Source organism: Xiphophorus maculatus, chromosome 14 (genome assembly GCF_002775205.1).
Source record: "Xiphophorus maculatus strain JP 163 A chromosome 14, X_maculatus-5.0-male, whole genome shotgun sequence".
Lineage (NCBI taxonomy): Eukaryota > Metazoa > Chordata > Actinopteri > Cyprinodontiformes > Poeciliidae > Xiphophorus > Xiphophorus maculatus.
This window is the reverse complement of record NC_036456.1, coordinates 26,578,748-26,591,570: the sequence shown is the minus strand read 5'-3', so window position 1 is coordinate 26,591,570 and position 12,823 is coordinate 26,578,748. Positions and strand designations below refer to the sequence as shown.

Here is a 12,823-nt window from a genome sequence, read left to right as displayed (position 1 = left end):
ACCCACTGGATATACGGAAAAACAACAACCTTAGCTTTTTCTTCCGTGTTACACTAAATAGCCTACTACAGCCTACTGAGTTTGTTCACCCAACCAAAGAAAATGGATCCACAGATCTGACAGTGTTACAACTTAGTCATGACTTGGTATCTATCTAATTGTTTCCTTTCTTAAGTCTCACTCAGTCACACTCACGCTGCTAAATTATTGAACACATTATGCAAGTAGTTTTCCTGCACTGTTCATCTCGCCCTCATTGTTGTGACCTCACTTTTGTTCGCTGGATTTGCCCCCTCACCTTGCCCTTGTCAGATTGTTGCTGGTTGTCTATCTGGATCTCGACCCACACCTACTCCTACAGATACTGCTCACTTCCTCTTTGGAGCCCGTCTGACCCAGGATTTGGATTAGGAATTGTGATTTTGCTGAACATGGAGGGGGACCTAGTCCATCATCATGGACCAACGCAGATAGCAGGAGCGCCACTCCACATCAACGCTCCTCCTCCACGGGTACTCATCCCTAAGCGCTCCGTCAGTCCAGCATCTGCTCCATTCTTAGTCCCTCGGCCAAGTAGATGATTAACAAACCAGGTTAGTGTATATTCCACACACTAATCAGCCCTGCCCTGTCTGCTTGGTCTTTCAAAATAAATATTAGTTTATTACTCACCCCTGTGTCGTAGCTGATTTTCTGTGTTCCTCTGAGTCATTACAGACATCATCTGTTGTTTACAATCACTGCTAGTCCACCTCCCTTCTTTTGCCAGCTGCTCTTTCTCTAATTTCTCTAAACTCGTATAGTCAGGAAGTCTGGCAGAGAGATGGAGTCAGGGATACAATCCTGCAGGCATGTCTCCATAAAGCACATTATGTTGCATTCCTTGTACTCTTGCTGAGTTCTAGTTAGGGCTTGACGTTCATCCATCTTATTAGCTAATGAGCTCATGTTGCCCTTTATGCTGGATGGTAAAGATGGTTTGAATTTCCTCTTTCTCTCTCTCTTCTTTGCTCCTACTCTGCATCCACAATGCCTTTTCCACTCCTATTGAATTTCTGGCTTTAGCTGTTGTATTATTTCAGCTTTTCCAATATCAGCTGCTTTTTGTTGTAAACCACCCTGTTTCTATGTTTACGCAGCATAACAAAATACAAAAAATATTTGCCAAAACAAGTCCAACTACACAATATCCAAATGAGGAACAAAAAAAAAACATTTCCTCCAAAGAGGTTGAAAAAGAGAAAAAAAACCCTCAGATCTACTCCGACGGGCTGCAACCCACAATCCAAAAATCATCTCTAATCTGGCTCACAATTGGCTATTTAACTCCACTAATGGGGTCTGTCAAACAGTCAGATTTCAAAACAAGGAAACTCCTCAAAATGCACAGTCCAGCACCCAGAGACTTAAGGAGGGAGACTGAAAATTTGTAAACATCATAATGTAAATGTGTGACCAGTATGGACCCACACCCCGTCTTAGGTACAAGAGGGAACAAACAACTCGAAACCCCAAACAACAAATATCAAGTTGAAAATAATTTATTCCAATTCCCCTCAGCAGTACACTAAATTAAACAGTTTATCTTCTAAATATTTGTCATGGTCCAGCAGCTGTCTTTAAGAGACACCAGGTGAGAGGCCACATTTGGTACCAGGAGCCACTGGTTGAGCCCCGCTTGCTGTGTTGCTTCAAACTGTAGCAATCTGCCTGCAGCGTACTCCTCAGGTCTGCACACAGCTGATTCTGCGACGCTCTCGAACCGCATTGCTCCTCACCTGGAATACATATGTATTCCACCAAATCTGTACTTTACCTTAGCTCCCTTTATCTTGCATGTATTAGTCTTTGCAAATACCTCTATGACAATGCTTCTCAGCCCCCCTGCTCTGCATGTTTTAGATGTGCCTCTATACCAGAACAGCTGATTAAATGATTGCATGACGTCTTCTGAAGCCACCAAATACTGCAGAAGCCTGTTAATCACCCAAAGATTCAATCCAGGTGTGTGGCAGAAGGGAAACACCTAAAACATGCAGGGCAGGGGGGGCCTTAGGACCGTAATTGAGAAACACTGCTCTATGAGCAGCTAATTACTGTGGTCCCCCTCCTTATCAGAGGACCAGATCCAATTCAGAGTGTCTGAGGTGTTAAAGGGGGAAAAAACTACACAGATTATAAACATGCAAAATGCAACCAAAAGAAGAAAAATCCACTGTGCAACAAAAGTAGTTGAATCTCATTTTGGAGCCTCTAAATATATATCTAACAGAGGTATGGCTGCCATGCACCAGCCTGGACGGAGCAGGTATCAAATCGGCAACCTATCAATTGTGGGACGAACTCTTACCACCATTGAAAGAAAGATTCATTAATCAATTCCACATCATTTACACTTTTTACAGAAATTGTCTTACTACTTTGAAGGTCAGCAAGCTTCTTCCTCTTCATGAAGCTTAGTGTGATCTTCTCAAATACTTCTCCGCTCTCCATCTGCGGTTCTTCTACTTCCAGCAAAACTTCATCCTCCGATTTATGGCAGGCAATACGTTCTGGGACACTTTCCAGATCCAGTGGCTCAACTAGGATATTTTCCAGTGGATCGTCTGGAACCCAGTGCATCCACAGTGGTTTCACTCGGATATCTTCCAGTGAAACCAATTGAATCTCTTTCACTTTTTTCACCTTTTTCAGCCGCCGTTTCTCAAAGGTGAAAATCTTCTTTTTCAGCTCCTAAAATGGAATAATAGAAAACTAAGACCTCAATGGTTTAGCCAATGCTGTGAACTACCATTAAATTTAGAGGTTTATGAGTTGGGGGATGACCTATTAAAATTTTTTTAAAGTGAAATTTTATTGTAAATGTAATCTAAATTATTTGCACAATATTTCCATCAACTTTAACTCAATAGAGAATTTTCCTCAACAGACTCTTGTCAGTTCTTTTCTGGGGCCATTGTTCATTGTGCTCCAATAGTGGAGCTAAATAAGTGATGTGGAAAAATTACAATAAGGTCACACCTGCTAGTTGTATTGCTATATGTTTATTCTAAGTTCCTGTATATTCCCATCAAGGTAAAACTATTTGGGTTACATGTACAAGGTTGGATGTTGTTTTCCCCAGCTGCATGGGAACCAGTCTGTTTCCCATGCTTTGGATCCCTTATCCTTTTTGTATAAAACTCATGTGTTGTCTCTGCCTGGCAGAGCTTTTCATCCAGACTTGCTTCATGATTGATTGTCCTACAAGCTCTCTGAGTTGTGCACAATTCATGCATAAACCTGATTAAGTGAGTTTACCTGAACAGTGCTTGGAAATAGTTTTTTTTCCCCACGACATAACCAATTGTGAGTGATTGTTAGAACAAAGTAAGTGCTGGTGGAAAATCTACTGGTTTATAATTTGCGGCATAGAGATGACTATGAACACAATAGACAGAAAGCAGTAGATGTACATATACTGACCTTAGCCCTGGAGTCCAGCTTTGTTTGATGCTGTTGTTGAGACTGACCACTAGGAACCTCTGAGCTCTGCTTCACTCTGTGGAGGAATCATAAACACTTTGCTCACATTACAGCTCTCCACACACACACAAGAAAAAAAGGAAGCTTCTGTAGATCCACACAGGTAATAAAATTAATGTCATAATGAAGTTTAGAAGGTGGACCAATAGTAGCAGGCAGGAGTAGTGCTGGGCCAGATGACACAGAAACCTTGGCACAGGAGCCGAGCAAAGAAGACGAAACCCCATGTCATTTCAAGGAAAACCATGTGACCGATACAGTTCCTGTGTCGTTTGGATGTGAATGCGCCAAATTTTATTTATGAGAGAGAAACTGTCTACACATTTGTGGGTTTTGTCGGATGGAGATACTTTGTGTTCTTTGCCTTGCGTTAGTTTTTGGCTCATATTTGAATACCGGCATGAATCAACAGAGGAAGAGAAAGTTTTCCCCACAAGTGGGGCGGGCTGATGACCTAATAGATAACAGGTGTAAGTCGCTAAAGCAAGAGCCAGGCCGAGGGCAGGGAGAAGGTAGCACAGGGAAACTGGGAAGATACATGGGAACACAAAAGAGTGAGGGAGGAAACACCAGGGGGTTGGGAATAATTCTAACACTAAAGAAATTAAAATTTTTGATGCATTTAGCCATAAATCCTAGTGGCCAAATGTACTGCCTGAGGACAACTGTGTGCTCCATGTGAAAGTGTTCATGACAGCAACTGGGTGGGAGAGTCAGAGCTCCTGTGTTTACCAGAAGGCCAGAGTGGCTCTGAGCTGCGAGGGCCTTCACCGGTGTTTGCAGCTTTAGTTAGAATAAAGTGAGAAAGGCTTTGAAGAGGAGAAAGGCAGTTGGTCCTGAAGACATAGCTGTGCAGGTGTGGAGGTGTTTTGGAGTGGTGACAGTACAATTTAGACTAGGTTATTCAACAAGATCTTGAAGAGTGAAGAGATCACTTAGGAATGGTGGAAAAGTGTTATGGTGCTGATTTTTCGAAAACAAGGGAGACGTACATAACTGTAGGATCTACAGAGGAATAAAGCTAACTAATCTTAGCTGCTTCCTGATCCACAAGTCGCCTCTTCTACTCTACATTCTGTCATTTTCTATCTTCCCAACACATACTTTGCATCTGTCAGGACATTTCCATCCTTACTCTTAATCACCCTAACCTGCTACATGTCCTTTTGGCCTCTATCTGTCTGCTTCACCAACCTGTACAAGTCATTATCCCCCTCAGTCCTGTCTAATGTAGAATATAAGTTATCCTTCAACATGTCCTTTGTTTGACTTTTACCTCCCAAACCTTCATCATACGCTGTGACTCTCTGTACTTCCATCTACTCTCACCAGTCTTCAGAAATGTGTCTCAGTGATCCATTTCTTCTTGGTTTGTATTTGCTCCTGGACTTTTTCATTCCACCACCAAGTCTCATTATCTACTTAACCCCTTCCAGATGACACCAAGCATCCTCTTATCCATCTCTTCAATCATTTTAGCTGTGCAGTCTTCTGGTAGTATCTCCTGACAAATAAGAATGTGTGTAGTGGTGATTGTCTGTCAAACCAAACATCCAATAAATGTTCCATCAATGAGCCCCTACTGATGCACTGGGGTGAAGTTTTGTACGCAGGTAAAAGAAGTCCAATGTCCAAAACATGAAGGTTGTTCTTTATGGTTTATTTTGTCCAGTTTGGCAAGCAAATAACAAAGTTCAAACTTTTCATTGTTTCCTGCTCTGGTTAAAAAAAAACAGAGGACCCAACCCAATGCATGCTGGTCCTATACCAGTCCCTATAGTTATAGAAAATGGACTCACAGTTCTTCCTGTCTTGCTTAGAGAACAAATAATAACAATAATGAAACAAAAAATAAATAAAATCAGCAATTATTTACAGAGTACAATAAACTCTGTAAATAATACAATAATATAAAGTAAACTAAGAATAAACTAACAAATTTCAAATTGATAAAGAAATAAATAGTTCCAACAGCCTGCATCATTTTTTTCAACCCAACAACATTCCACTTTTTTCAGAGTCCACTACCTGTCTCTCTGCTCTGCATTTGTTCTCTTCTTTTTTCTAAGTTTCATCCTACAGATCATCCTATGGTGAAGATTAACCAAACCTGCTGAAATGTTAAGTTCTATCAGATCTCAAAATGAAACCTGTTTGGCACATAAGTAAAACATCCCAGCATCTGAACTCACTTTTCCAGTCTGGTAAGATACATCTGTACCAGGATACAAAAAAAACATGCCCACAGTTGGGTGTGTCTGCAAACAAACGATATGCAAAGCAAAAAACAAATAGTGCTCTCACGATAGCAACTGTCATCTTCAGATGCAAATACAGGAGAAATGGAAATTCTTTTTAAAATCTAACCCGGATGTCAGCTACAAAAGAAAAGTAAGACGAGCTGAATTCTGTTGAACACATAATGTCAGCTGCACTTCCTGTATTCAGCTAGTAGGTACAGGTGAAAAGGTCAAGATGGTTATAAAACAGAAACAAATGCCCAGGTATACCAAGTTACAACATTTACAAACAGCTCACCTCTTTGGAGATGGAGGTTGGTTGTTTTCTGACAGTTGTCCATATGAACAGCTGGGCAGTGAGGGCTGAGCTCTGTCATGTAAAACAATCATGTACAGTAAGAGTAAAGTGGCTGACAGGTGCATTGGCCTGACCCAAAACCATTTCACTGTCTGTGCAACAAATGGTGAAATGCTCTCCAAACACATGAACAAACAGCAAAACATAAAAAACAGACTGTAAATAAAAAATATATATTTTAAAGTTTGAAAAAGATATCTTTTTTTCCTTTTTCAAACTTTCATGCCTGTTTTTTAGAAGTAAACAGTAAAATAACACAAATAAAAGAAGCAACCAAGTATGAAAAGCTGCAACTTTGCTCCACAAAATGGAAGTACTCCAGACCACTAGGGAGAGTTTGAAGTGGCTAGTTTTACGCATATATGCTGATGTTCTACTGCAAAAAACTGGCCGTTTGAAAATGACATTAAATATAGAGCAACTTTTCTTTCTTCCTCCAACTTTCTTCTGCACATCTGATTAAAATCTTGAAATTCCGTCTTTACTGAGGGTCTGGTCCCTTATGTTGTTTGAATCTCCTTGGATTTGTCCACTGCGACAGACTGGCGACCTGTCCAGGGTGACCCCGCCTCTCACCTGAAATGTTAGCTAGAGGTAGGCACCAGCACCTCCTGACCCCACTAGGGACAAGGGTGTTAGAAAATGGATGGATGGATGGATGGATTTGTCCAACATCTGGAGCATTTTTATTGTGTGGTGCAAGTTTGCAGCGTTTTTCCTTTTGCTTCTATTTCCTATTGCTGCAGCATTTTGTCTGTGTCAATATGTAAAATGCAGATTAAAGTTGTGGAGAGTCTGATGAGAGTTTATTAAAGCAAACAGAAAATTTACAAAAGAATAGGAACAGGCTGGGAGCAGCAGAGCTAAAGGGAGAACTAAAGAGATCCGTTGTATGGGTTGTAACAAAACGAGTCAGTATTTGTGTTTCCATTGACCTTATAATTGTGCAGTTTGATTTGCTTAATGGAAATGCAGCATTTTTGAAAAAACTCAAGTTTTTCTATGAAAAGTTTTAGCACTATGATGAGGTGTGTTTTATTTTTGCCAGTATCAAAATTGGTTTATTTCACAAAACTGCAATAGAAGCACATTTTCTGCACATGACCAACAACCAAATGTTGCCACTGGTGTAAACCACGAAGAAGAAGATGACAGGAAGTAGCAGGTGAATGGGAGAAAGAAACTTGAACCAAATGAAACCATAATTAGAAAGAAACATTAAATAAACAAATCAGGAAAACAAAGAATAAGACTAACTGTAGTGATACAAGGAATAAACTAAAATGGCAAAGTATAAGAAAAACAAACAATAAAGAAATTATCTAAAGAGGAAACAACTAAAATAATCCAAAAAAGAAATATCAGTCTGCAGTTGCAACATTTATTTAATTTATTTATTTTTGCATTTGTTTTCTACAGGTTTTTGCTTCTATTTTCTTGTGATTGCATTTTTTTTTTGTCTTTGTGTGTTTTGGAGTTTGAATCTTTCATGTTTTTGCACTTGTCAGTCACCATATAAGCAACCAAACTAAGGAATATAATCCACTAATTACAGCATCATAACTCAACTGTGATTAACAACATATTTTGGTTTTGTTTTACAGCCCCACCCAGGTCTGATTACCTACTGACCTGATAAATTAATAAATCACTAAAACAAAAGTACAATAAAAAAATGTTACAAATTTTCTTCCATGGGCAAATATACTTTTATATGTTGGGATCACATTTTAGATATTTAGATTGTTTATATGAAGCTTACCTCTTTCTAGATGAAGGCAGGTTTGATTTAAAATCAATAATATCTACTTTGGACCTAGTCTCCCAGGATTCTGGTTCCACTTCATCGTCAGATTGTTTGCTGTAAATAAAGTTGCTTAAGTTATGCTTTGCTCTAACAGAGTGAAGACACAAAAACAGTAGAAGGTCACTTCACCTCTTAGCTTTGCTCTGGTTCTCAGACTGAGGCAGAGTTTCTCCTTCTTTCAGCTCCTCACTCTGATCCATGATGCTGCGTTCAGGGACACATCGATCTGCAAACAGTTTTTATATTAATCTACAGAGACGATCACTCACCTGTACTGCAGCTCTACATATATTGTTTTTTTCTCACATCATTCGACCGCATCCAATAATGCTGCGATTACACCAAACATAATTTTGGTGTAATCGCATCAAAAACCGTCGTTTTAAGTTCGACCCGTGTACACTTTGAAGTCAGACGCTTGACATTTTACTCTAGACGCGCGTTGAGGACGATTCACAGCCTCAACACGCCACCACATAGACTTTGAATGTAAACCAGACACGCCTGACACTCAAAACACGTTTGTTGTGAACGCAGCACAAAACTATCAGCTGACATTATTATGCAACAATACAAGCCAACAAAGAAACACAAAGGGAAGTGGCAAAAACTCAGGAACTAATTTGGTACTTCCTACTGAATATTTAAACAAAATGTTAACTTTCCTGTTATTAATCCATAAAAGAACCTTCAACCTTCATATCTGTGTTATGCACTTTGAACTGCTTGTAAATATGATTAATCAATTAATATTAGTACAATAGTTAATAAAGTTGAAAGTTATTTTAGTCAAATGTCAGATGCTGCTCTGTAAATGCCAACCTATGTTATGGAACAATTAGTGGAGTGAGATTGAACATGGATGATGGTGGGTAAACACTGTATGGTTACAGTGGGAACACTGATTGTTCCCAGTGTAAACATGGGAACAGTGCAAACACTGCACTGTGTTGGTCTAAACTGTGCAGAAAATATATGTGAACAATTTTAGTTTCACTTTAGCTTTGTCCACAATACGTGAGGACATGTACAGTGTGCTGTATGTGTCAAAGTTAAATTAGAAATACAAAAACAAATACATAATCCTTGCATGAAGCTCAAAAACTTGCAGCAAAGCTCAAATAAGAACGTTGTTAGAGAATAAGCCCAAGCATGAGAAACTGACAAAAGATTGGGGCGAGGTACATGTTTAGGCTACATTAAAACAAAACGGTGCCAAACTAGAAAGAAAAGATAGAATAATGGCTAAAACTTGCATTATAAGATAAACAATGGATCAAATGAGCTTCAGCTGTTCCTCAATGTAAAGAAAAACCGCACTGAGCATGTAGGAAACAGGAGGGAGGAAAATACCCAGAGCTCAGGTTTCAATGCTTTTAGTAATTTGATGTCCTGTGAAAACTGAACTCAGAACTTTACTTTTAATCCAACCATTTAAACAAGTAGGATCAAACAGTGTTCTTAGAAACATTTCAAAGAAATTGTGGGTTATGCAGTTCAAAAACACAATAAACCAACATGACTGAATATTTAACTTTTATTGCCCACAGCATCTCATCTGTTGACACTCCGCAAATCTACTTTAACGATGGGTCACAAATAATACAATGAAATTACGATGAAATTTGTCATTTTAACATGATGAAATGTGTTAGGCGTGCTGTGGTGGTGTAGGCGATAGCGCGACCCACATTTGGAGGACTTGAGTCCTCGACGCGGCTATAGTGGGTTCAATTCCCAGACCCGGCAATATTTGCTCCCTGTCTTAACCCTTCCTGTCAGCCTACTTTCATACAGGGGACACTAGAGCCCACAAAATGTATTTATTATTCTTTTATTTAACCAGGTAAACCCCGTTGAGATCTAGATCTCATTTTCAAGAGGGACCTGGGCAAAAAATTTGCAATACATAGCAACCTGGTTACAAGATAAAAACAATTAATACATATGCACAAGTATAAAACAATAAAAACAATTTAAAAACAATCACTGTTTCATAGAATCTTGTTGCCTATCTTTAAGAACTGCTCGAAATAAGTCCAGTGAAATCATTTCCGACATCTTAAGTTCAGACTGCAACTGATTCCACGTGGTGGGGGCAAAACACTGAATGCCTGCTTCCCTTTTTCAGTTCGAAAGCGTGGGAAATGCAGAAGAATAATGTTATTGGAACGTAGAGAGCGAGAACTGACAGTTCTATGTAGGAGAGTGGATAAATATGCTGGGGTTAGACCGAGTAAAGATTTATATATCAGGATCATTGAATGATTGTTTCTATCAGCTGAAAGCTAAAAGACCCGATGGAGGGGAGAAAAAAAAGCATGACAAAATGTGGAGATGTTCCAAAGGTATGAACAGTTCTGTAGGACAGAAAACATTATTTCACTTTAACTGTTCTCACAGTTAAAGATATTTTAGATATTATTACCAGATCCTTAGTTAACATCGACACACCCTGCTCTAAAAACAGCTTCATCAAGTTCTATGTATGAAGGCTATATATTAAATTAATAACAAAAAGAAGTCCATCTATTGAGGATTTCCAAGCTTGTTAGATTTTTCTTTCATAGTTTTCTGTGTTTTTTTTTTATTATATTACATTAATAATTATAGTCAGAGGTGGATAAAGTAGGTAGATACCTAAAACATAAAAATAGTACAATTTGACTCTCCAGAGTCTCCTTCTGTGATGTAGAGCTCTGTGTAAATCTGATTTAGAAATGTTTGATTTCCTGATTTAGCAATTTCTTCAAACACATCTGGAGTTTCTTCTTCAGGTTAGACTTTAGTGTTTGTTGACATGTGATGAATGACTCTAAAAGATAACAAAGATAAAATTATAATTTAAGAGTGATTTAATGTTTTGCTTTAATGCATCGCACTTAAAAAGCATTTGTCCTTGACACTGAGTTCAAGAAAAATAATCTGCAAATAACAAAAGCATTATTTATAAAATCTAATTAATTTTGCTCCAGCGGATTGTTGCAGACAAACAAAAAAAAATATCAGCTAGCCTACTATTGAGATGTATGATGATCAGATCAGACATCATTCCTGATTTTGACTCAAGTAAGAAGTTGTGTCTTGGCAGAGATAAATTAGCTTAGGACACACTATTTTAATTTTGTTTTATTGTGTATTTTGTGGTGTTTTCTGCATTGTTGACACATAACAGCTTACTATGAGCATAAAACTTTACTAGAGTTTTTGGCTGTTATTTTCCTGATGATCAAGTTCTGCCCTAAGATGTTTATTTTGATCTAAATTGCTAGTGTTAATAATTGTCCTAACCCGTAGTTTATAGTAATCAACAGCTAACCCAGACCTTAGCGCTCAAAGATAAATTTTTACAACTGCATATGCATACCTGGTGTCACACAGTAAAGTGCTCAACAGAAACAGTGTTTATATCCAACTGTTTATTCTATGACACCAAGCTGAAAATACATGACAAGCACCTCACATTTTGAAGACTGCCTGACAGAAGAGATTAGTAAATATTAGAAACTTGTAAAAGGTCCACTATGTCAAAAGAAATACTTCTAAGGCTAATTAATCTTTGAAGCAAATTAAAACTGGTGTCAACTACCATAGGTATTCTCAAAGAATCAGTGTGTAACTATCTTTTCTTCAAGCATTTTTAAAATGTTGGTAAATTTATTATTTATGTAGAAAAGTAACTCTCTTACTGCTCTGCAGAAGGTCAGCTAGGTCATCCAGATTCATCATTCTCAAGAAGTCAACAGTGATCTTTAAAAATGCCTCTCTACTGCTCCTGCTGCTGCTGCTCTGCTTTTCATCCTTATTTCCAGACACCCTTTCATCCTCTTCCAGACCATCAGAACATTCTGGGTAATTTGAACACAAGAGAGTATTATGTGTGGCAGCTGAAGGAGCAACAGCTTGTCCTGCTCTCTCCCGTTTTTACTGATAACTTTGCCTGAGCTATTTTTAAAGTGACAGTTTTTATAGTTATATTCACATTTTCAACATCACAACTGGATTACTACAAACCTAAGGACTGGGGGATTTTCTTACTTTTATTTTTACCTTACTTTTCTTCATCTCCAAGTTGAACCAGGACAAAATGCCTCCGGCCGACCCCAAGGACATTAGCAGTATTATACAACGACTTCAGTCTATAGAAATGAAGATCAAACAGCTGGAAGTGAACTTTGAAATCAACGCTAACTGTGGAAATCAGACAACTCTTCCTCAAATCAACAGAGAGGCTGTACGCCTCGCATCAAGCAGCTCACCCTGGAACGCTCTGGGTGCCAAGCCGAAGCAAACGTCTCACACCGCAGATCCGATGAGGCGACTGACAGGGAGAACCCCTCACCTTGACGAATCAGCGTGGCCGGCTCTGAGCCGAAACCCACCTTCAACCTCAACACCTGCTCCACCAAAGAAAAACAAACAAGCAGCTGCAACCAAAATGGTTCCACCGACCCCGCTCCCAAGGACAGAGCGACCAGCCCGGGCCTCAAAACATTCTGACTCTGTGGGAATCCCACTGAAAAACAGATTTTCTGTACTCCAGCCTGAGCCTCTGAGTGAAACCTCGCCTTCAAACACCAACAATGAGGCAAGACCATCACATCCACCCCCTAAAGACAAAGCGGCTACCAGGAAAACGAAAGGTATGCCAAAAGTGCTTATTGTTGGAGATGAGGCAGTAAATGGAATCAGTCACGTTTGCAATCTTAAGAAAACGAGAGTGATTTCTTTTCCTGGTGACACTGTATCTGATTTAACTCGTAAAGTTCTTTCGCTGACCGCTGATCAGCCAGATATTGAGTCCTTAGTTGTGCATGTTGGAGCCAACGATGTGGCAAAGCAGAAATCTGAGATTCTAAAAAGGACTTTAATATTCTACTGAACACTACGGGA

General features: G+C 39.0%; 1 protein-coding gene across 2 annotated transcripts in view; it reads right to left on the bottom strand.

Moving 5' to 3' along the window:
* The window catches only part of LOC102220736 (NACHT, LRR and PYD domains-containing protein 3-like), a 46,216-nt gene extending 34,465 nt beyond the window's left edge, over positions 1 to 11,751 (bottom strand). Inside the window, exons 1-6 of one of the 2 annotated variants that reach the window (XM_023345660.1) lie at positions 11,620 to 11,751; positions 8,060 to 8,156; positions 7,886 to 7,984; positions 6,064 to 6,135; positions 3,466 to 3,541; positions 2,418 to 2,733 (exon numbers count right to left, since the gene is read on the bottom strand). In XM_023345660.1, coding sequence (XP_023201428.1) covers positions 2,418 to 2,733; positions 3,466 to 3,541; positions 6,064 to 6,135; positions 7,886 to 7,984; positions 8,060 to 8,156; positions 11,620 to 11,659 — 700 coding nt within the window. In that variant the 5' untranslated portion in view covers positions 11,660 to 11,751. The remainder of the gene's footprint in view (positions 1 to 2,417; positions 2,734 to 3,465; positions 3,542 to 6,063; positions 6,136 to 7,885; positions 7,985 to 8,059; positions 8,157 to 11,619) is intronic. The other variant, XM_023345665.1, reaches the window with a different exon arrangement.
* Positions 11,752 to 12,823: the final 1,072 nt, after the last annotated feature.